Raw genomic sequence first — 24,848 nt, forward strand, 5'->3', positions numbered from 1 at the left:
TCACATGGAGGAATTCAATTCCATACCTTTGCTTCATCTGCGCTTCCACGTTAGATAACGTTCTGCCCCTCTGTGCCACCTGTTGCATGGCAACAAAATGTAGTGGAATATTGGTGGGAAGGTTCAATTCTACTGACAGAGCGACGTTCACCTCTTATGTCATGGGCCAACATAATAGGAGCCAGTACTTTCAGAGCAGCCCTTGTAGTTTATAGCTGAATTTATTAATGCCCAACACACAAACTCTCCCATTAAGAGTACTCGCCTCACCTTTGCCCCTTCTGTGATGGAACTGCTCAGGGAGATCCTGTTCACTTCTAGTCATCGTTTCAAGGACACAGCAAGCAGCGGAATGAGGCAGGACTGGAACTATGGCATGGAGCACCCGGAGCTTCTGCAGCCAACACAGAAGCCGCATCTCGTGCAGCCCTGCCGAACGAATGGAGAAGAGCGGAGGGAAGGGCACACCTGGGGCCGGATGGTTTCAGAGAGTGGGCACACATCGATCTGCAGGAGGGCAAAGAGGGCAAAGCCGCAGTTCGAGCTGAACCCCACTGACGGGAGCTGCATCCGCGCCCTTTACAGCACTATAATCTCTATCTGCAGAACCCCATTTAGTTCCTGCTACCTGCCAAACGCTTCCTTGGTTACACTGTAACGCCAAGCACCTTCTAAATCTAAATCTGCAGTTCGTCATCATACTTAACCGCATTTTCGCAGAAAAGATATCCAGAACACAACGTCACCAGCGCTGGGAAGGCAGGCGGCGTTTGCACAGGGCGATAAGGAGCGATTGCGGAGGGCTCGGTCTCCTAGCAACCGAACAGCCGCCTCATGGCAATTCGGCAGCGCGGAGGCTCTGGGCCGGCGGCAGCGCGGAGGCGAGGGGCTGCGAGCGGCAGAAGGAAGGTAACCGGACCACGAAGGACCGCGCTGTTGGGGGGACGTGCGCGGAGGGAAGCATCGCTTAAGAATCCGCGAGCGCTGCGGGGAGCGGACGCCCTCGGCTGACCCGCAGCTCTCCTAGCACGACGCGCGGTCCGTCCCGCACAGCCGCTGACGCGGCGTGGGTGCTCCGCAGCGCCGGCGCCGGAGACGCGCGTTATGGCGCCCCCTACAGACGGCGGCCATTGGCGGGCAAAAACCGCCAAGGGTTAAATGCGCGTGCCCCGGGTGGCCACGCCCTCCCCCGGGGCTCGCCGCCCAATCAGCGCGCGGCGGGGCGTTGCGGGCCCCGCCCTCGGCGGGGTGCGCGGCGCGGGGTGACGCGCAGGGCGGAGGGATGGTGGCGGCGCGGCCGTGTGCGCGGCGCGCGGCCAACGGCTGCTTGGGGGTCGCGCGGCGGAGCGCGCGCCGGGTCCCCGCCGGCCGCTGAGGTGAGGGGAGCGCGGCGAGGCGGGGCCGAGGGCCGGCGGAGGGCGGCGGGGGGGCCGCCGGTAGCGTCGGCCCGCGTGGGAAGGAAGACGCCGGGAGGGGCCGCCCGGGGGAGCACCGGCCGGGGGGACGGCGGGCGTCCGCCGGGAGCGAAGGGGCCCGCGGGCGGAGAGGAAGCACTCAGAGGGCCGCGCTCGGCAGCGGCCGCGGAGCGGGGGTACGGCGGCGGGACGGGGCCCGGGGCCGGCCTGCGGGACGCGGCGGGGCCGGGGGCTGACCTGTTGCTGCGGGGGCTGCCTGAGCTGGTGGCCGCCCGTGCCGCGTGTGCGGCTGCGGCCGGTTCCGTGCCGCCGTGAGCCGCCTGCAGTGGGCACACCGCTACGGCTAACCGGGGGAGCGGCCGAGTGGTTCCGGCCGGGAAGGGACCTCTGCTAAGAAGTGCTTATGCCGTTAGAATGTTAAACAAAATGGTTTTGAAAGCGAAGAACGTCATCTGCGCTTGGCTGACAGGGAGCTGCCCGGCCATCGGTGCAGCATTTGTGGATTACAGCTTCGTGCCAGGAGCACCGATGTGTGCACGGAGCTTCTAGAAACAGCGGTTCCTACTGAGCAGAAAGCCTTCATGGCATGTACAGCTAACTGTGCCTTCTGTGCTTTGGCTCTAAGTACCTTGTTGCATCCCTTGGCTCTTCCAGGCACGCTATAGAAGCCGTCGATTCTATTGCCAACGGCAGAGGACGCTGTAGGTTGGACTCAGTGATCCTTATGGGTCCCTTCCAACACAGGATATGCTGTGATTCTCTGGCCTGTGCCTTCTGCTTTGTGCTGGGGCCTCCCTGCTTCCCGCTCTCTTCATAAGTAAAGGGAAGCAGGGAAAAGCCAGCTGTGTGTGCGCCATGTTTTACATGGTTAATTTGTGAAATCTTAAGCAAAAGATGATGGGATGATAATGGGATGAAAGGTGCAAGAGTTCTGGATCTCTCCTGCTTACTGCATAACGTATTCTCTAAGTTTCAAATCCACAGGTTGATTTTTGACTGTTGAATGTGTTTCCTCTTGAAATAACAGTAGATGGTTTTATGGTCTGCGTTTAATTCAAAGTGTTAATTATAAGGTGTTCATCATAAGCAGCTAGCAGAGTGAGGGCAGTATTTCGGGCTGTGGTAAAAGGCACAGTAGTAGTGGTGGTGGAACCATGGGGGAACCATGAATCTCATTAGAGGAATTAGAGATTAATGGTTGTGTCCTGTCACAGGACAGCCATCGGCCCCATTGCCCAGGGTGTGACACACAGCACGTCAACAGGCTTTCTGGAACAGCTTACAGGGTTGAGAGGGGTAACTGCCAGCAGAACATGGGTTGTCTTATGGGATGCAGGAGAGGAGCATCTTGTGATCGTATAGAGCTTCTTAGATGCTTAGTGGAGGGACCAAAGGAGGGGAGCAAGGTGGTTTGCAGAGCAACAATTCTGGGAAAACAGATGGAAAAGAGGATAAAAAGGCCCAGTCAGGTGCAAACAAACACTGGTCAGCATGTTTGTCTGGTCATACTCCGTGCCGGATTTCTGCGGCCTGTTCCTTTTTCTCATTAAGCTCCATGTATAACTGTTCTCCTGGAAGAGAGGACTCTGTATTCAAATGTGCATATTGAAGTCTCAGTGCTAGCAATAGGAATAGTAAGCTGTAGGGACCTCTGTGACTGACGAGAGAGAGAAGAGTCTAGGTGCCACCAGCTGGGTTGGTGACCTGGAGAGAGCAGAGCACGTGTGTTGGTGGGCCTGCCACTGTGTGGTTGCTGGTGAGTATCGGGCTGGACTGGCTGATGAGTAGGACAGGGGGCTCGGGGCCAAGTATGAGTGCAACTGGGTGTGGGCATGATGCTAGTGAGATGAGAGGATCTTTGAGCTGGCAGTGATCAGAAGAGAATATGAGATTTGAAAATTGTTTTGGAGGCCCATTGGTGCGTGTGTGTGAGAGAGGTGACTGGATACAAAGGGTGGCTGGGTACTGGATAGGCTGAATATCTGAGGCCATTCAGTGGGGAATCTGTGGTGCACCCATGGGGAGTTGGCACTGTGAATCTGGATGAGATCTGAACCAGCAATGGGGAGGGGGTCTGTGGGGAGACCAGCAGTTCCTGGGTACATCGAGTCCCTGTAGAGATCCGCGTTGTGCGTATGCCCGGATTTCACACTAACAGATCTTTGTCCTGCTTGGCCAGACAGGGAACAGCGTGAGGTGTGTGTGCATGTGTGCTGTACAGCCTCAGCCTTGCTGCTGCCGGCACCTGGGCAAGGAGCTGCAGCAACCTCAGGCTGCCGTGGCCGGCAGCACCCAACAGGTGAAAGTTACTGCAAGTTGAGGATGCAGGAATCTTTGGTTCTCAAAACATAAATTTGAAGCCAAACCTACAATGACAGCTAAGTTGTGATAGAGTTTTAAAACACTCTTTGTTTTGGCTGATGTGAATATGGCTACTTACATGAGTGTGTAAGTAGATAAAGAGATTTATTTAAGCTGTCATGATGTAGTAATGGAGCACAAGTGTAAGCTTATCGTTACAGGTTTTTTTTTTTCCTTTCTTTTTAAATTGTATCCCTTTTTGAAGTCAAAAGAAAGGAAGATAGAAGTAGGAATAAAAATGAGGATCTTTTAGTGTCCTGTGTTCTGCACTTGCCTTTTCCTTCTGCATGTATCTCACCCCTGAATAAATTCCTTTTTGGAAAAGAGTGGTAACAAGGAAGTGGGAGTGGGAGTGTTTGTCATCATAAGAACTGCTGTCGCTTTCAGTCACTGCTACTGGCAAGTTAAAAGGCACTGCATGTGTCAAATAGCAACATAATGGTAAAAAACAGAAGTACTGTCCTGTGTGCTGCTGGAGTTCATGAGCATATGGGGATGTATGCGTGTATGTCCACTTTGTTGATATGAAATTGACACAGTCGTGAGCAGATTATTTCAAATTGAAAACCGTGTAATCATAGTATTGAACAGCAAAACAACTTTTTTCTAGTAGAAACTGCTGCAGCTACTTTGTGTGCATCCATGGATTATTTTTCCTCCTTTTAAATATGCTGAAGGAAGGCATTGTTTTATCCTGGCACTCTCCCTTTGCTCATTTCCAGTTCTGAGGAGACCTTTGTGGTGATACGTGGGACAAGTTAAAGCACAAAAAGATATCTTTAGTGCAGTGAGTACTTTTCAGAGCCACTGGCTGCTTGTGCGTCTGGGCTTTCTCTTAAATTGTGGCCAGTGTGGGATTGGAGGTCATCTCATGTAAGTCCTTGTTTTCTGGTTTTCTGTCCAAGTTTATGGCATGTAAGACACAGAAATAAAGCTAGGCACATTACATATGACAATATATGATTAAAAACTGTGTCGTACTTGTTCATATTAAAGAATTAGAACTCCTTAACAGCCTGGTACGGCCTTTTGAGCTCTTAGGTTTTCTTCCATGCTTTAAGTTGCATTTCCAGTTCTGTTTCATTTTTCTGGCAGTGTGGAAAGAAGGCCTTGTCGCATGTTGCAGCTTCTTCCCTCTCAGCTGAGCCAGATGGGTTCTGGAGGCCCCGGCCCAGTGGGCACACCTGCCTTCTGTCCTCTCTGCTTTCTGATCCAGGGAGGTCAGGGGGGCAGGAAGGCGGTGTTTGGAGTTGGGTGTTGCTGCATAGCTGATTCATGCAGCTTGGTTGGGGCTGGCACTTTGCAAAAGGCTCTTCATAGCCAGCAAGGGAAGTGGATGCGGGCTGGATGGGTTGTGCTGGTGGCGGTGGATCTTTGACTGGTGATCTCTAGAAGGCATTCACCTTTGATGAAGATTGATACCTTTGCTTAGAAGCAGCTGTGTGTGGGGCCTTGATAAGACATGGCAGCATCAGTTTACAGTTTGTGGTCATCGTGGTGTTTTTCTTTACTGATGTTTGCTGTTGTAATAACATAGATCAAATACATTACAGACAGCAGAATACCAACTTGAAATATCATTTTTGCTGTAACACTGACAAGTGCCCAACAAGTTTCTAGAGGAATGTCCCACCTTTATATTGTGCAGAACAGAGGTCTCATTTTGGGACCGATCTACTGTGTTAGGAAAGTGACAGCTGGAGGTGAATTCAAAGCAACACAATTAGCACAGCATAAGGATGTTAAGAGAAGATACCCTTGTAGCCGGGTTCACTGCAGTGTCATGGAGCGCTGCAACATTTCTGTTCCCTAACAGTTTCTCCCTTTACTGCTGTCTGTTCGCCTCAGACACACCTTTGCAGTCTGGGTGCTGTGCATTCTGAGATCCCTTGCCCAAGCTCTTCTGTACACCAGTGGTGGTTTTTCCTTCTGCTCTGTAGAGGTGTTGAGGTCACAGGGAGGCTGAAGGGTTTTGCAATAGAACGTCTGAGCACTTGCTCCCGCCTGCCTTATCAGTGGTGGCAGCTGATTGTGTAGGAAGTACTGGAAGTACTGCTCATTTTAAATTTAATCCTGTTGCTCTGTGCATTCTGTAACCTTTTTTTGGCTCCCTAAATGGGGTTCTGCCTCTTGATGTTAAGAATTATGCTAATGGGGGGAATGCCATCAGCTCGTTTGTAAGGTTGACTTGACTCCAGTATGTATTTAACTGTCTGTGTTTCTGTGGCTTAGTCGTGAATTATTTGAACACATCTCAACTCCTTTCAAATCTCTCAGGCCTCCATGGCCTGGAATTGGTCTGCAGGTGCTTAATATATGTAAATTCATGATTGTTTTAGATGTATAAAGCTCATTTTACTAGGTGTAGATCTCGCCTTTGTTTAAAGTTCTTACAATGCTAAGCCAAGTCCTTTTCTTTTTGAGAAGCACAGGTGTAGCCAAAGATTAGGTTTACATGACTGGAATACATGTTTTTTGACATGTAGGAGTGGCTTTGTGGCAGGCGTGCTTTGTTCTCCTCTTCCTCCAAATGCCTTCTAAAAGAGAGTGTTTCTTTACTGAAATTCTGATGTTCTCTCACTCTTCTTCCGGAAGTCTGTCCTCAGTACTTCTAAAAGTGAAATGAAAACTGCCCTACTTTGAGATTAGAGTAGATTTACTTTTATAAGTCTTCAATATCTGCTTGTATTTGGCATCTGTTTAAGAATTCCTGTGATATTCTAACTGCTGGAGTTCAAGTACATCTCATGCCCGCACAGTATGTCAACCTGTAGATTGCCTTGGATCATCATCTCTTAGTTTTGTAAGACAGGTATTACCTTTTTAAGCACAGTTTTCTTAAGGCCAAGAGAAGTGAACATATATTACCATTTTATATTTAAGATATTGCACTTTAAAATATTCTTGTATAAATGTTCTATCAGTATGGTTAAAGAAGTGCTTTCTGTATGCACAGGCACTCTTGTATATTCTGCTTGTCCTTTATAATTGTAAGCTAAACAGTACGCAGTCAGGCTTTTGCCCTGAATACATCTGTACATTTTCTGTAACCAGTTGCATTGCTTCTGTACTTAAACTCCCATGCAAGTCAAGGGGTTCTAGATCAGAGTTAGATTTGAGATTTCTTCTTTAAGATATTTTGTCCTTGATTTCTTCTTGTATGTTAGATTTGAGTTACGTGTTAAGCTGCTTTACCCTTAATGTACTTTCTGCTTGTTTTTGACAGTGTATTACCTTCGGGAAATGGCCTCTTCTAAGTCTTTGATGAACCTTCTGACCTTCAGTTTTGGATCTGCGATAGGATTTTTTCTATGCTATCTCCTGTTTAGCATGATACTAGAAGAACAGGTTGAGATCCAACCTCGTATTCTTCACAATGATCCACATGGTCAACACTCAGAAGATACTGATAACAATCAGCTGCAAGGACAAATGAATTTCAATGCGGACTCTGGACAGCATAGAGGTATTTTGTTACACCTGATTTATTATATAATAAGTACCCTTTTCATGCACCACAAACTGCCAAGTATTTGTATGAATCGTTTTCTTTCTGTTTGCCAGTGTTCAGGTTACATCTAAATAACTTTGTTCTCTTGAGATCTACTGCAAGGTGATTTTCTTTGCCTACATCACATTTGTGATTTTTGCATTTTCCCTTTGGAACCTTTGTTATATATTTGATAGATATATTTGACAGATATATTTATTAGCATTGAAGATGTGATTGAATTGTTTTTCAGCTTTAAGGTGATAGTTCTGGACCATTTCTAACATCTGATCTATCCTCTCAGATAACCCTAAAAGGAAAAAAATAGGATGGGTGCCTCACTGGGCCCTCTTTGCCTTCCTGATTACATGGCGATCCACAAGACTAATTGCTGCTCTCAGCTAGAAACAGAGAAAGTCTGTTGCACTTTGATTTTTCTTTTTTAAGAAGGTAGACCCTTCCGATATTTCAGGCACACTTTTACATTTGACCCACCTTATCATAAGTTCATTCTCAGTCCTAAATACAGATAGTATCTGAACTAGGGCAGTTTAGATGAGAAAAATTGCTTTCACTATAATGCATTTATTTCCCAAGGTGTTAATAAGTAATTTATTATCTAAAGGTACTTAAACTGCAAGCTTTGTAAGTCAAGTTTGTGAGTGTTTTGCTTATAGTTGTAGAAAACTGTTGCAAAGAAAACTGTTTTTGATAAGGTTAAACAGTAATATTTTAGGACCAGTGGTACAAATCTCACCAGCCATGGAATGTTCTTTTACGTGAGTTAACATCACCGCATGCGTCAAGTGAAAGTTTTATTGAGGGGAAACAAATGCTTTGGCACCTTGGAAAATGCTATATTATACATCTGTTGTTTGGCACATTAATATTAGGTTCATAGTATCCTATCTGACTACCACTGATAATTTACAAATAAGATTTAACTTGATTTTATAATAAATTTTTCTGCCTTACCATCTGCGTTTCCCTTCAGAAACACACTGGTATTTTAGAATTGTTTATTAGGTTTTGTTAGTTAACATAAAATTATGTAACAAAGATAAGAATTTCTTTGATCCTTTTTTTTTTTTTTTCAGTTGCTGTGTTCATTATGAATGGTAAAAATATATATGTATTTAATTTTAATTAATCTTTTAATACCATAAAGAGGATGGCTTCTCACAGTTTTTATGTTTTAAAATGTTCCAAAGTCACAATGAGAAGATACCCATTTTGATCCGACTCTTATGCTTCCCTTTATCTTGTGAAGTCAAAGTAACTTGGAGAATTTTAGTTTCTTGCTTGGGGAGTTTGTTTGTTTTCTTCCGAAACTTAACATTAATTTCATTTGAAAACAAAGACCTCCTGTCCCTCTGCATGTATTTCCTGAATTAGAAACAGAGTGTCTGGGGAGAGCTTGCTCTCCTGTGTGTATCAGTGCTCAGTCAAATCTGACGTTTGGGAATTTTCCTCTTTTTTTTCAGATGAGAATAAAAACGTTGCAGATGGACTCTATCAGAAGGTGAAAATACTTTGTTGGGTCATGACTGGACCTCAAAATCTAGAGAAGAAAGCCAGACATGTTAAAGCCACCTGGGCCCAACGTTGCAATAAAATACTTTTTATGAGCTCTGAGGAAAATAAAGACTTCCCAACAGTGGGCCTAGAAACCAAAGAAGGCAGGGACCAACTTTACTGGAAGACTATAAAAGCTTTTCAGTATGTTTATGACCATTATTTTGATGATGCTGATTGGTTCATGAAAGCAGATGATGATACGTATGTTATATTGGACAATTTAAGATGGCTTCTTTCAAAATACAGTCCTGAACAGCCAATATACTTTGGAAGAAGGTTTAAGCCTTATGTGAAACAGGGCTACATGAGTGGAGGAGCGGGGTATGTTCTGAGCAAAGAAGCTCTGAAAAGATTTGTTACTGCTTTTAAAACCAACAAATGCTCTCATAGTTCCTCTATTGAAGACTTAGCACTAGGAAAGTGCATGGAGATCATTAATGTACAAGCAGGAGATTCCAGGGATACAAGTGGTAGGGAAACCTTTCATCCCTTTGTTCCAGAACATCTCTTAATCAGAGGATACCTACCAAAAACATTCTGGTACTGGAATTACAATTATTACCCTGCTGTAGAGGTAAGTATTTAGGAATTTGGCATTTGTTCCATGACGTACGTCTTACCATTATACAATGTTTGAATTGTCAGTTTAATGGCAACTAAATGTATTTTAGAAAAGAAAACTTTGTTGTGACGTTGTGAGATACACCTGTGTTAAATACTACAGTCATCAGCTAAAACTGATGCTAAGAGAGAAATATTGTGGAAGAGCTACTCAATCTTGAATTACTATTACTGTTTTTCTATGCTTTGTGGACAGCAAGAAATGATGAAATCTTCTTAAGAGGCTTGTCTGGTGTCAGCACTACTACGTTCCTTGCAGAGTTACCTGCGAAGTTCCCATTCTGTTTTGTACCCTTGTATCTCAGATACAGTGTCACTTACTTCTCCAATCTCAATGACTGCTGTGCAATAGGAAGCGAGTCCTGTGAGGTTCATTACAAAGCAATGTTTTAAAAAATAATGGTTGTTTCTTAGGTTTTCATCATCAGCTTTCCTCATCCTTCAGAGTGTTTTTCTTCTCTGTATCTGCTTGCTGCTGCCTGATTCATTTTTATGAAGTATGTAAAATGATGATGTTTGATGCCCCGTCCCTGGAGGTTTTCAAGGCCTGGCTAGATGGAGCCCTGGGCAGCCTGGTCTAGTATTAAATGTGGAGATTGGTGGCCCTGCCTGTGGCAGGGGGTTGGTGATTCATGATCCTTGAGGTCCCTTCCAACCTGGACCATTCTGTGATTCTGTAAAAGCAAAAAATGCCCTCTGGCATTAAGTGCAGGCAGCAAGTTTCTTCACTGGCTTGATTACAGAGGCTAAAGACTGCCTATCCATTTCTGTCTTAGGAAAGATGCTTTGGCAAGTCTGCCTGACTGATCCATTTTGCTTGCCTAATGCTAAGCTTTGAAATAAATACAAGAATGACGAAAGGGAATTTTTTCCCAGGAAGTCAAATGGGTGTTTGAATTCTTCCTACAGTATCTTTAATCCATGGCATGCTCTGGAATTCTTGCTGATGGTTTTCACTTGTTTTGTATTCTAGGGCCCTGGATGCTGCTCCGACCTTGCGGTTTCATTTCACTATGTTGATTCCATGACTATGTATTACTTGGAGTACTTGGTTTACCATCTCCGTCCATATGGGTATTCGTATCGGTACAACCCTGATTTGGCAAAGAGCCTGGAGGAGCAGAACAAAAATGAAGCACTGGAGGATAATCCAAAGCTAAAGCAAAAATCTTCTGAGAATTAATTGGACTTTGAAGGAGACTGAAAGAAGGCAGTACGGTGAATAAGAGTCTTCTCAAACTCCTGCATGAAGCTTGTGGACTAAGATGATTCATCGCAATTCTTACGTTGGCAGTACTAGCGGTCAGTGCCTGTGCACAAAAGAGTCCAGCGTAGGCTCTGGCTGTTTGGGATAGTGTGACATTGCAGCCCTACTCACAAAGATATTGGGCCCTAGAGCTGTGGAACAGGAGGAGGTTCTGGTATGCTGGTTCCTGGAAGAACTCATATTTAAAAGCATAGTGGACTGATTAAAAGATTATCATACAGTATTTCTTTTTTCCCCTTCCAAATGTTCTGTTACATGAGTTCTCTTACTAGAAATCTGATGTAACAGGAATGCTTCATGATGTTTTTCTCCAGTATTCTCAGTATTCTGAAGTTACTGCGTGCATGTTGCCCTATAAGGAAGTGAAAAGGGTAAAAAATAGAGCCTCAGATCTGCTTTGCCTTAATGATAAACTGGTTGGTAAGAACAGAGACACACCTCAGTGATTAATGTCTGAATTATTTCAGAAATTCACTGCTAGGAATTATTAATAATTTTTTACTGTAAATCTCTATTGTACAGAACAAGATGAAGTTAGATCACTACTGTCTTAGGGAGAAATCCAGAGATAGTTATTATTGTTCAGATTACTGAGGTGATGTGAGGAGACTATGTTTGTCCATGGCTTTTTTTTTGTTTTATTTTAATCAAGTTACCATTTGGCTAAATGAATATATAAATTCATCTCAGAACTTGTAAGATAAAGATCCTTTTTCATGTGAAAGCTCTTCTCCATTATATTTTCTCTGTAAATCAGAATGGTTAGTATGTTAGCCAAGTTACAGTGGCATGTAGTAATTTGGATTCAGCCAGTGTTAATTAGTTCATTTCTATTCAATTTTCCCATTTCTGTACTTTGAGATTGTGGCACTGCCTTATTCACAGGATTTTACAGATACAAACACTGTTTTAAAACAGCAAGAAAGCTCATTTGTCTGCTTGGCTTAAAGTTCTTCATTTCCCTTTTCTGAACTTTTCTTTTCCTCCATTCTTAAAGTTTTTTCTGCATTTGTTTCTTGTTGCTTTTTTCAGAACAAAGTGTTAGATGATCCCTGTGTCACTCTTGTGAAGCTGAAGTATTTGGTTATTCGGGTAACCCAGCCTGAATGCAGGTTTCTTTCAAAGTGCATTAATCTCTCCACTACTTTATGAGTATCTCTGCCTCGTAAGTGAAAACACTTTCTTGGTGTGGAACAAAACAGTTTTAATTACTGAAGAATTTTCAGAAGTCGAGTCTGTGTTTTACATACACAACACAAAACTTTGTGGTTTTCACTTCTTTGAATTCAGTTAATAGAGCAGTTCAGGGGATGGGGTTAAGCTTGACATGCCTTTATTCCACACTTGAACAAAATTTCTTTTTAGCTTTTTTTCGCCTTCATCATATTGATGAATTTGGACATAACCTGATTACCTCCAGTCACTGCTTTGGAAAGGGCACATACTGATAGCAGACAGCCTTATTTACTGCTGCTGTCCTTCAGGTTCCTGGGAGAGGACGTTAGCATAAAGTACTGGAATTTGTGTTTTCCAAAGATAGTTCTCGCACAGATTGGGGTTCTGTCTGTGGTCCATTGTGAGGTCGTGACTGCTTTTCCGATCATTACTCTGCAGCATAATGGCAATTTCTGAAATATATGGAATTGAAATATTGTATGTCATGTCTCTGCCTGAATATAGGTTAGGTTCGTATGTTAAATCTGTTGATCTTTCGTGAGGAAGATTCTCCGAAATACTGAAAGAGATGAGCTTTATTTTATGTTAACTGACTTAAGTAGAAAATTATAACTGTATTTGTTTAGAAAAAGGAAAAAGCCTCCAGTTTGCTCTATTCAGAGGAGTGCTGTAGTCAGAGAGAGAATGCCTGATAGCTTCTTTTAGTTGGATGCTTCCTTCTGTCAGCTAAATGTTTATCCTGCATGCCACGTAAACAATAAGATTGTGAAATGCATATGCTGTTGATAACTCTGGTGGCATTGTTCAAACCTGCAATTAGAAGTTCTGGAATACATCAGGAAAGTGTAGAATGAAATCGAGATCCCAACGTTAATCTCTTTGCCTTTCCTCTAGGGCAGTTCTGATGGTTGTCTGCTCCCCAGCTGTGGTATATGGGCTTAGCAGAGCAGGGCAGGGCCTTGGGTAGAATGGAGAAATAAAGAAGTGAGCAGCACATCTCTGCAAGTTCCATTTCTTTAGGGAGCAAGGCCGAGAACATACTGTCTTGTGACAAGTAGGCGGCCTATCTGGAGAAGTAAGAGCAGCCTTCTCTTCCAATGCTCATTCTTGCTTTGTTTTAAAGTGTCCTGCTCCTGCACCTCTGATACTGTTTCTTTTGCCTTTCTGGCAGTACTGCAAAGAAATACAAATATTTTTTTCTTGTCAGTATCCAAATAGGCTTGAAAAAATTGATTTTACATTCTAATAGAAGGCTGTTGCTCTCTGTTAAATTGTAATGTAGCAACGAGCCTATACCTCCTGGAATGAGCAGTTTGCATCTCATTCCTCAACAGCTTAAGCGGGCGAGATTGGAATTTGAGCAGTTAGTATAATTTTCACATGCCATCTTACAGAACCATTAGCAGTTTATTATTTCACTCTCAGGTTTTTATGCTTTGACAGAGTATTTATTGAGTATTTCTGTAGCTCCAGCAGGCTTCTTTATGGGAGGATTCAGAAGCACAGAAGCACAGAGTCTCTTTGGCTCTTTAGATTATTGCATGCTCTCTCTCTCTCTCTCTCTTGCTCTCAGATCTCTTAATGTTAATCAAACATAGAAACTTCCATTGGTATGGTTGTGATTAAAATGGTGCATCTAACATGTATGAACTAGTTTTCTTGGAATTAGGATGCAGCAGGCTTTTCTTAAACAGTTGTTTGCCCCTAGATATGGGAACGTTCCTTAGCATAAGACAGTAACGTATTAACCCTGCAGTAAGTGTGTTTTAGCTCAGAAGAAACGAGAGTGCCAAGCAAAGTTCCTAATTGGAGGACAGTGTTAAATTTGGCTTGCAGAAAAAAAAATAAAAATAAAACATAATCTTTAACTTTGAATTCATTTGTGCAGTCTGTATTGGACTTAATGAAGGGGTTAGACTGTGTGGTGTTAGCACAGTCTCTCATCTTGTGGGAGGTCTTTTCCCAATGTCTTTTGCCTGTAAGGACACTGTCTTTGTTTTGCTCTGATGGGGTTATGTATTAAAATCACTTTTTCTTTACATCTGACTGTTCTGTTTCCAGAGTGTGAGTTTCAGTGAGTAGCTGGCATACCTGTGGTGCACAGTTTGCCACCCGAGAAGGGCTTTTATCTTTGTATGACTAAGAAGGATGTGGGTTATTTCTCTGATGTCCTGCTGCTGCTGCTAATAGTGCACACGCAGATGGACATAGACCCTTCGATATGGCACAACGTGGGAAGGCTGCTTTGTCTTTTTTCTGACAAGAAAAACTTCTGTGGGATTCCAAAGGTGTAATTTGCTTTAGTTTTACCATACTGTATTTAAAATACTCCAGAAATGTTGTTAATGCTCTTAAAAAGTAAAATGAATATTGCTGCTGGACAGTATATTCCACTAAAAATCTGTGAATGTTTCATTTTACAGTTATAGGCTGTTGTGTCCCTACTGACAGGTGTAAATTGGTGACTTGTCTGGACTGATCACCGTAAGATTTGTTTCTGAAATACCTTCTTTGAAGTGCCTTTGACCAATTTTTAGCATCAAAATTAAGTTCAGAATTGAATAAATGAAATAAGTTATCTCACATACACGTGTCTGTTTTCATTTGCCCGCCCTGTATGCCAGTAGTGTGGCAGCACAATGGAGTGCAATAAGAATAGTCTCCTTCCTTGTTTGTTTGTTCGTTAGCTTTGGAAAGGTGGGAAGCTTGCTGAGTTCTGTGTTATGCATGCTACTAGCAAGTAGCAAGCTACAAAGAAAACTTTATTAAGAAAATGTTAAATTAATCATTGGTGTTAGCACCAGATCCACATAGACAGACTGCTGTTCCTTCATTGTGCTGATTTTCACAATCTCCATGTTATTATAGCATCCTGAGTGAACTGACTGTAGCTGATGCTCAGAGATAAAGCAACGTTGTTCCAAACGCACCACATTTGACAGGAAATACCACTTACAGAAAGCTCCGCTGGCTCAGGGGAATTTCCTGCACTGCTTTTCTGTGCGCTGATGTGAGTTTAAAAGGAATTTAAGTCAATATTTTCCATCCAGCGACTGAAGGCTCTCTGAGTGCAGGGTGGATGCACTTGTGCATTGCTGGTTCCAACACACTGCAAAATGGTCCACAGCCTTCCCTCCTTTTTGAGAGTTTTTTGCCTTAATGAGGCCCTCCTTTGGGTTCTACAAATGTTGTGGTGAGTAACTTATTTTGACAACTGTGAAAGGAATCAGAAAATCAGAGCCCTGAAGTGAATATTTTCATTATTGCACTTAGGAAATAACATAAACATGGAAAAGCAGCTGGATCATGGGAAATTATTTCTAGCCATTAGGGTGGTATTTGGTATCATTTATAAAGGAAAGGTGAATACTTACATCAGAAATGTAGACTGAGCTCTGTGTTTTTCTAGCTTTCTAGTATATGTGTATATACTAGTATATTCCTGCAATCCTAACCACCTTTCTTTGGCTTATTTGGTTCCGGCTGAAGCCTTGGGTGCTGGAGCCTGCAGTGGTGCTGAGCCAAACTCCATCGTTCCAGTTCCACCTGGGGCTTCTCTGATGTGTCATACTGCTCCTGGGATGAAAAAGTTGATTCTTTTGCACATTCAAGGTATTGCCTGCTCTTTGAGAGGCTCATGCCAGAACCTGGGTTGTCATTTTCACGCTTCAGGTGTCTGCAGCTCACTTCAGGTCTGGATGCAAAAGGTCATACATGAGGTTAGTAATCTACAAACTGTGTTGAAATCAGCCTGCCTAAATGAGCCACTACCAAACCAAGAGTCAACCTGAGGGTTATAGATTAAGGAGATCTGAGTAGGTTGAGACATGAGTTTCTCAGGAATGTTTGTTAAAATACAAAGTTAGTTTGAACAGCTGCATATCTCCTGACATTTAAACTAAAGCATTGCTTGAGGAGGCACGCGTTTGCAGGATACAGTTCTTAGTTTTACGAACCTGCCTATGGCCTTTGTGAGCCCATCCCTTTGGCATCCTGAAATCCACAGGGCTGGTTGGTTCCTTTGAATCTCTGTTCTGTCTCCCAGCAACTCCTTGCCCTCTTGGTTTGTTCCCTCGTAGGATGAAGTTCTACTAGCTGAAAGGGGAGAGACGTTGTCACTAACTTCACTCATGCAAAGCTGGTCAGTGTGTCTCGCTCTGTTCCACTCCCAATTTTCAGTGTTCTCAGCACCTCTGAATTCTTCATAGTCTCATGTCAAGGTCTCTTCTTCCCCTCAGAGCTGACTAAAAGGACTTTGAATTTAATTTGTTTTAATACCCTGCACCTTTAAAACCTTATTCTACGATTTACTCCATTTGTTATTGCACTGGAGTTCTTAATGAGGAATCGTCTGAACATCACACTCTTAAGTGTTATCAGCTCCTCTCTTCCTGGAGACGGAGAGCACAACATGGAAGATAAATATTAACTTGGGGGCAAACCCTGGATGCTCAGTAGAAATCAAAAGTAACAGATGTCTGTGTAGTTGTGGTAGTTGTGGTGTTGTTTTAATGAATAACCGTTGTCTCCAAACTCCCTACAGCTGTAGTCCAGCACCCTGCAGGGAAAACCACACCTGGAGATCTGATGTTTTTCCAGCACAAAACAGTACTTGACCAGCACCTGTAGCTCCAGCATTTATCACTGCAAACAGCAACTTCCACGTGTTCCATCGTAGATTCTGCTGAAATCACGGCTCTGAAACAGCACTCGTGTTTCAAGGGCAGCGAGGGCAGTCATACCGTGGTGGTGTGCTCACCCAGCTCCCACTGACGCCTGGCAAAACTGATGGCTGTAGCATCCAGAGATTTCTTGCGAGATTGAGAGACTTTGCTAACAGCTTGCTAACTTGCTCTGTGCTACTGAGTGACGTGAAGGACTGATTGCACATAGAACGTTTTAGACGTAAAGTGTTGGCCAAGGGCTGCGTTCTGATCCTCATGGTGCAACAGAAGGGTTTCCCCCAGCTGTTCTGTCTGTACATAATCAAGTGACCTTATATCACCAGTCTTGTATAACCTTTGTTAAATCTTTACCTTACAGCAATGAAACCTCGCTGCTTCTCTTATATGAGAGTATTATACCATCTCATCCACAACACGTAACTAAAATCACTTTATAAATTGGAGGCAGAGCTCTCCTGTTCAGCAGCTGGTAGACGTTCAGTGTGAACAATGAAGTCTTTGTTCTCTTTTGCCAGTGTTATCTCATTTTTAGCAGACAACAGGCAGTGTCTGTTTACCCAGATTGGAGCATAGTTGCCCCACTAATTGCAGGCATCCTGGTTTCAGAGCTGCTCCATAGCAGCTATGCTGGGGTTTATGGCCTTTATCTTTGTCAGCCTCCAAAGCTACCTTTCATGCATCGTGTTCAGACTAATGCAAATGTTATTCACAGTCTCTAACAGCAGAAGTTGTCTCACCAAACTCAGATCTGAATGTTTACAAATTTAAGGCAATCCTGATGACAGAATCTCCTGCATCAGCTGTATCTTCTTGCTCTAAGGCCATCACTACGAAAACAGCATTCAGTCTTACTAGCATCTCCTAAGTGAGCTTAAGGGAAGAAAAAAGGAGTACAAGTCACGTGGGTGTCCCATGCTGATAAATTCACCACCATCTACAATCCCATAGCACTTTGCGTTGCAGGCGATGTGTTGGCACCTGCAGGTTTTCCTTGCTCTCCCAGGTGCTGCTCAGCTCTGCAGCCATCTCCTCTCCCTTCAGCTGCTGGCAGAGCTGAGCCATGCCTGCCTCCTTGCTCACAGCTCCCGTGTTGCTTTTCATGTCCCCCTTTCCTTCCAGAGGAGCAGGATATCCTGGCAGGAGTTCTGCCCATCATTCTGACTGGTGCTATGCAAACTCTGGCTTTTATGACCCATTCTACAGATGGGTGGTAAGATGAGTATGCTTTGTCTCAGTGTTAACATATATTACTTCCTTCCCTTGGGAAGTTCCCTTCTGTGTCATATATACATGGCTTTCTTACTGCTGTTATAGGTTGTTTGCCTTTCTTCTTTCAGTGATATATCCCTGTTAACGTACAATTGGTTTTAAGGGCATAAATCCCTCTCTGCTCCTCAGTAACTGTTCCCACTGACTGCTGAACTCAGATCATGTTTTGTTGCTGTGCAGAGCCACAATAACTGCTATTGCTGTGGGCCTGCTGGTTACAAAGGTAGTTTACCTCTGATAAAGAGTGGGCAGCTGCTATTAAAAACTCCATAGCATTATTATAGGCAAGAATATGATCCAAGGCAATTCTTGTGCATGAAAGCAATGAAGTGTGTTCATACATACCTGTGCCATATCTAAGTCCACAGCTTAATAATTCCTTTCTGTAATTCCTAAAGAACAGGAAACAAATACACGAGGACAGAAACACTTTCCCTTGATGTTCAGTTCAGCATCATACAGAGATTTAGCATTTAATCACTGTTTCATAAATACATATGGTCCATGTTAGAGGGAAGAAGCAAACTGGTAGAAGGCACAGTTAAAGAAATTAAGTATTCAGAGTCTTTTCTCCAAGGCCCGTGGAGGATGATGCCCAAACAAACACTTGGCACCCTATGACCTGGGCACTGTTGTTTAAACAGATTCACCTCTTGTTCATTTGGGGGCATCATTTATTCCTCCATTTGAGCCTCATGAAAAAATGCTGGTATTTCTGAAAGGCGACGTGGTTATGGAATGCAATGAAATGATTTTTTTTTCTTGTCATTTTGTGCTGATCTTGCTATAAAAAAAGGTTTGCACTGCTTATCTGTTTTAATATTTCATAAATTGCTTTTGTCATCAAACTAAGCTGAATTCTGGATACTGGATTTGAGACATAGCCAAGAGAAAAGTCTCTCGGTATCTCCTCCAAATTTGAAAGTATGTTGATATTACACTTCAGTACTATTTTAAGTTTTGAATCCACCTTTTCAGCCAATTTGAAACCTTCTTGTTCTTTCATTTCCTCACACTTTGTGTTTATTCCCATCTTGCTGAATTTATCTGGACATCTGTTCACTATTAAATTCTCCAGCACACAGATATACTTGGTGATATTGCACAAGCTGTATTTCTGAGCAGTAACTCAATCCTCCCATGATCTTTTTGCACCACTAGTAGGAAGTTTACTAGCTTGAAACCTTTTGTTTGACTTGCTGATTATTCCCAGCCCTGTACATAGCTGGAAATCACAAGAGACAATCCTTTGTAGTATATTAATCTTGAAGCTATTTATTTTTCAGATTAAAAAAAAAACAAAAAACAAAAACCAAACAACAAACAACCAGACCTATTAAAGTTGCATCATTCTATGGCACTGAATCCCTCCATTTTCCGGCTTCTACAGAGTGCTTCTACAGAGCACAACGTATTGTCCTGGTGTTCCAGTGCTTCTTTTCCAGCCAGGATTAATTGCGCCTTCATAGTTGTTTTTCTTCTTGGAGTGTCCATCATATTTAGTTCTGAGTATAAAAACAGGGGGATTTTTGGAGGCTACCATCAGTTTTTTAGTTTCTAATTTGAAACTCACTAACAAAGCCAAATTTTTTCGAAAAAAGTATTTAATTCTCCTAAAATTCAAGCACTTCATTTCATAGAATAAGGTTAGTGCCTCATTTGCTATGAAGAAGTCCATTTTACATGGTATATGCTATCTTTTGGGTACCTGGGGAAAAAAAAAAGTGCAAGCATTGCTTAAACGTATCGAGATCTGTTCAGACTGTGTATACAGATAATAGGTTTTCTTGCCTAAAAAGAAATAAGAATGCCAGACTCTTTATCAGATGTTGCTTTCCATTTTAATTACAGACTCATAATTCTCAGTTTTAATGATAGTTCACTAGGATTATTGCTGAAAGTAGAAAGGATGTACATAAACATTTATATGCATTTTTCAGTTCTTTTTCCTTTTTTACTTAATAGCATGTATCAGAGTGAAATACATATATATTTAAACACAGAGACCCTGAGAAACTGAAATTTGCTTACTTGCCATAAAGGACATGAAGAATCCTGGTTTTAATGTAATTTCAAATGAAAGTCCCATCCTTGTAAGCAAAAAGATTATACTGGTGTTAATATAAATGTGCTTTAATGGGAAAACCCTCCCCTCTAATTAATTTTGCTGTGGCATTTACATTCACAAGAAGTAGTCTAATTAGAGAAAACCTTAAATTACGACACTCAATGCTGTCATAAGAGTGCTGATGTCAGGAGCTACTTACTCTTGTTAAAAACTAGAGCACATTTTTTTCCTTCCAAGAGAATGAGACCTCTGCCATCAAACGCCATGTGAACACTTCCAATATTTTAATCCTAAAAATAAAATCTTATCCTTGCCACATTAGTATTATCAAATTACAATGAGTTTGAAGGGAAAAGGTACGTTCCCATGCATGTGTATGTGTAATAAAGTTATTGTTATGATGTCACAGATAACATATGCTATGCAGGAATCTAATGAATGTGAATTCCACAGTGGCAAAAGCAGTGGAGCGTGGTGGTAATATATTCATGTTCATACATCATTTTAGATTCTTCTCAGCCATTTCTTCCTTAATATATATGAACTTCTTGCTTTAAAAACTCCAAATGGCAGTCATTTCTAGAAAAATGAGGAATTGATTAGTTTTCTTGGAGCATTCAAAAAGAAATATGCTATAGTTCAACAGATTTTTCCTGTATTGAAGGATGGAACATAGAACTTAATGCAGTGTGTTGAGGAGGAGCTAAATGGTTTTTGTAAAGGAAATTATGCACTATGCATAAGCAAGCTCTTTGAAGACCATCACTCAATGAGTATGTGGGCCTAAGGCAGTGAATAAGTCTGTCTGGATTTCTAAAAGATAAAGTCTCTTGCCAAAGGAAAGTTATATTGGATTAAGTGGAAAAGTCTTCTGATTTAGAAATGGTGAAAAGGAAGGCGAATAAAAGGCTGCTGGAAAGAAGGCACTGGAGGATGCATGCTACAATGGTCTGTCCTACTCAAAATGATCATAAGTGATCTAGCGAAGGGTGTAAAAAGTGAGATGACCAAGTCCGTGACAATATTGTCTTTCTCTAGAGTAGAAAAGAAAAGGGTTGACTTCAAGAAGCTGCAGAAGAACATTGTGATATTGACAGAATAAGCTGTGAGAGGAAAAGTGAGTTTTGAAGAACTAGTACATATGAGAAAAATGATCCCAAATCCACGTATAAAATGATGGCTCTTCAGCTAATTCTTAAAATGAGGTCTTGGAATTTTGATCTGTGAATATATCACCTTAATTCTCAGTAATAGTAAAAAAAAACCCAACAAACTCAAATACAACGTGAGAAACTGTAAGATAAGGAGTAAAGAACAAAGTAGACAACTACTGTGTCACTGTATAAATTCATGACCACAGAGTGCAATTCTGCTCCCACCATCTCAGAAAGGAGTAAAACCTGATCAAAGGTGTAAATGATATGTATGTATAGTACTGGAGACAATTAAGTATTATATCTTTTTAGCCTGGAAAAGAAGTGCTTGAAGGAGATGAACCTGATGGAGAGAAAACTTACTTATTCATCAGTGCAGGTTCTTCGACATTCTTCTTCTGTTTCAAATCTATTGTTGGTACCATTACAACCTCCATACCAGAACTGGCCACAAGAATTGGCATTCTTGTCATAATACCATTTCACCACATAGTTCTGACAATCACCTGGTTTCATAGGTTCCAAGCACCTGGGATCTGAAAGCATATCTTCAAAAGTTAACTTGGATTCTGGGTATCAATTACGTTACTCTAACCCTCCATTATTTTTTTAGAGCATCTTTTTTTTTTTTTTCTTCCTCATAATGCCTGGAATATATACACATCTCAGATTTGTAGCCAAATTCCATTTCAGTTAATGAGATATATGAATAGATCTAAACAAACACATGACTGGTTTGAAATCAGGCTACCTAAATTCTGATGCAAGACTCAAATAGGTATTTAAATACCTAAGCAAAATCAATACACAAGGGCTGTATTCTAGGTTTGAAACTCTGAGTATGGTGGCTGCAGCCAAAACACCCAGATAAACAAAAGATGATAAAATACAGTAAGTATATGAAGGCGGGAGTAGGGATTTTTGGTTGGTTGATTTTGGTACAGATCTGCTACCCAATATTCAGACAACAGTACATACCTTTCAGAGGTTTTGCTACCTGTGATTGCTGTGCTGTTGGGTGGTGATCTTTAGCAGCAGTTACATTGACCAGAGGGTTGACAACTGGACTCTGAGGTCTGATTTCATCTATGTTGGAAAATGGAGGGAATCTCGATTCTCTGAGAACAGAGGTGGTCACTGTATGATCCTGAGCAGATGGCAGTGGCTCAGTATATCTGGTCTGTGGTGGACTATGCTGCAAAAGGAGTCAAAATCTGTTAACACTCTGTCAGAGCTCAGATGTGAAGAGAAAAAGAATGAGAGAATTATAAAGGAAAGTAATGATATTTTTTACACACATTACTTAGAAATAATGACAGGTGGATTCACACCTTGTTCTAGTGATTTCTCAGTAAGGGACCATGATTTTAACAAATGCATTTTCTGGTGCCGACAGCTAAATAAGAAGATAAAGTAATTCTTTCCATTTAGTCACTAAGCTGAATTAGTTCCATTGCAGTAAAATTTCAGTCAGTGCTTATTTGTAATATGAACTAAAAAGGCAAAGAACTGTGAGGTAAGTCTGTGCTTTCAGACGTCTATTACACTCATTGGGAAAGAGATGAAATCAAGTCTGCCAAAGAAAGGGAAATGGTAGGCAAGAGGAACAGGATACTTGTTATGTTATTGATAGAAAAACGCATTCATCAAAGATGATCCAAAGATCTTTTTAAATGTGGAATCCCTTGAATGCAGCAAAAATGTGCAAATCTTGTGTTGAGGGAATCACATCCCAATATTAAGATTGTCTCAAGAGATGCATACTTGCTGTTTTGAATCAAGTGACCAATCAGTCTTTTTCCTGTTTCTAGCTGCCTTCCTCCACTTGCTTATTATCAGAATTTTTGAGTTTTCCTTGACTAAAATGTTAAGAAGGTAACAAACCTCTTCAGGTGAAGATTATTATCTAAAAATGTGCCTCTCTAGTGTTTTACTACATTCAAGAAGCTCTGCATATTTCTCAGTACAGTATGGTACAAATGACTGCATTTATCCCATACATCTCATTATCGACTGAAACCAGGAAGGAAGAAACTTGATACTATATTTAACATCTTTCCATTTACAGGACTGTACTGACGTGTCAGTCAGTTTAAGAAAACTCCTTTTAGCCACTGATACTCTGAAACCCAAAGTCTAACTGAAATGTAAATAGACAGTTCATCCAATCCTTTGCATGTTGCATTTCACAGATCTACAAAAAGATAATGTTTATTGTGATGGTAATTAAATTATTAAGATTCAGCTATAACCAACTAAAGCCAATCAGATCCAAGCATATGAACATCTAATTAGTTAGAACTATTCATATTTGTGACCCTTATAATAAAATGTATAAATGTCAGCATCTATAATACCAGATTAACATTTATTTTCCCTTTTATTTTTCTTAATGATGCAGGGTACCAATGCTGATCCTCTCTCACACAGATCTATGTGGAGGTATTACAGGGCCCAAACCTAAATCACTTACACTGTAACTGTCATTCAGGGAAATTATACTGAATTTTGAAAGTGAAGTTGATCTGTGTAATTAAGAATCATATTACATACACAATGATCCAAAGGGTTAGTATTGGCTAATAATGGAGGAGTTCACTGACTCCTCCACCATATATCAGTAATATTTATATACAGCATTCAATTCACTTAATGTTTAAATGTTGGTACTACAATGTGTCTATAATGACCTACACTATCCATTCCACACAGCTACAGAGGATTATACAGAAAATATTTCAAAATTTATTTCAGCACATTTTGGGGGCAAGCATCTGTTCCATGTTTATCATCAGCTATTTTTAGGCAAAGCAATTTAAACACCCTAGAATGTTAGTACTGAAGTACTGTAAAGGTGACAAATGTCCTACTCTGATACTAACACAGCGACTGAAAAATACCAAAGACCTATTAAGAGAATTAAGTTGATGCACTCATGCAGAAAATATTTATGTATTGCACTAAAAAACCACCTGTCCTTTCTGTCTGTACTGCAACTCCATGTCAGAGAATGGACGAACACAGGACAGGAGAAATTAAAACTGGAGAATAAAGAGTAGTGTGAGCAGGGAGTCCTGGAAACAGTCCAACAAGAAAAGCTGAAAGCTTAACGATACTTACAGGACATCATCACAAGAAGCAACTTTGCACTGACAATCACATAAGTAAATGGCTTGCACACTATCTGCCTGCATAGGCACGCATCTGAAATATTTCCAATTCACTTTTAAAATGAATCAGAAATACAAAAATACAGATTGTTGTCATTTATTGCAACAATGACACAGTATTACCTTCTTGTTTTTCTGTAAACTATTTTAAACAAGTTCACTCTAACTTTAAAAGTTCTCTTCAGATTTTTTTGAGACATTATCCATATATTAAAAGATTGGTAAATGGTGTAATAAATAATATATGAATGTCAACAAAGAGCTACATCTTTTAAAAACATTCAGTAACTTACTGAGTAACTGATTCCTTCTTTATGGGGCACTGAAGTCTCTGAGATTGTCACTCGAGTCAATTGAATGTCAGTAACTTCATTAGGCAATTCAGGTTCTGGAGTTGGAGGTGGTGATAGAACATTTTCTTTTCTACTGTAAATTTCAGATGCATTATCACATATTTTTGTGATGAGTTTATCTGTAAGAGCTGAAAACATCAACAAAATGATGAAATTTATTGGCTAATAAAGAAAAGTCACAACGATTCTCCACAAGCTTTTAGTGCAGCATTAACCACAACTTATAATGACAGTGACTTTT

General features: G+C 41.5%; 2 protein-coding genes across 4 annotated transcripts in view; one reads left to right on the forward strand and one right to left on the reverse strand.

Annotated features, from left to right (window-relative positions):
- Nucleotides 1-761: 761 nt before the first annotated feature.
- C1GALT1 (core 1 synthase, glycoprotein-N-acetylgalactosamine 3-beta-galactosyltransferase 1) lies at nt 762-14,493 on the forward strand. Of its 2 annotated transcripts, none has more exons than XM_085227501.1 (4): nt 762-909; nt 7,003-7,242; nt 8,751-9,418; nt 10,439-14,493. In XM_085227501.1, the coding sequence occupies exons 2-4, from the start codon at nt 7,020-7,022 to the stop codon at nt 10,646-10,648; spliced, it is 1,101 nt and encodes a 366-aa protein (XP_085083627.1). In that variant the 5' UTR covers nt 762-909; nt 7,003-7,019; the 3' UTR covers nt 10,649-14,493. The 2 variants fall into 2 exon arrangements, with proteins under 2 accessions (XP_085083627.1, XP_085083626.1); XM_085227500.1 differs by lacking the exon at nt 762-909 and adding an exon at nt 1,208-1,376.
- Nucleotides 14,494-19,110: 4,617 nt separating this feature from the next.
- COL28A1 (collagen type XXVIII alpha 1 chain) overlaps nt 19,111-24,848 on the reverse strand; it is a 57,675-nt gene continuing 51,937 nt past the window's right edge. The window contains exons 32-36 of one of the 2 annotated variants that reach the window (XR_014884242.1): nt 24,548-24,735; nt 22,063-22,279; nt 21,448-21,620; nt 19,894-20,509; nt 19,111-19,570 (exon numbers count right to left, since the gene is read on the reverse strand). Coding sequence is in view for 1 of the 2 variants with exons in the window: in XM_010712543.4 (XP_010710845.1) it covers nt 21,448-21,620; nt 22,063-22,279; nt 24,548-24,735 (578 nt within the window). In the remaining variant the exon portion in view is untranslated. Of the gene's footprint in view, nt 20,510-21,447; nt 21,621-22,062; nt 22,280-24,547; nt 24,736-24,848 lie in introns of both variants that reach the window. The other variant, XM_010712543.4, reaches the window with a different exon arrangement.

The sequence above is a fragment of the Meleagris gallopavo genome, chromosome 6 (assembly GCF_905368555.1).
Source record: "Meleagris gallopavo chromosome 6, MGAL_WU_HG_1.1, whole genome shotgun sequence".
In the NCBI taxonomy this organism is placed as follows: Eukaryota; Metazoa; Chordata; class Aves; order Galliformes; family Phasianidae; genus Meleagris; species Meleagris gallopavo.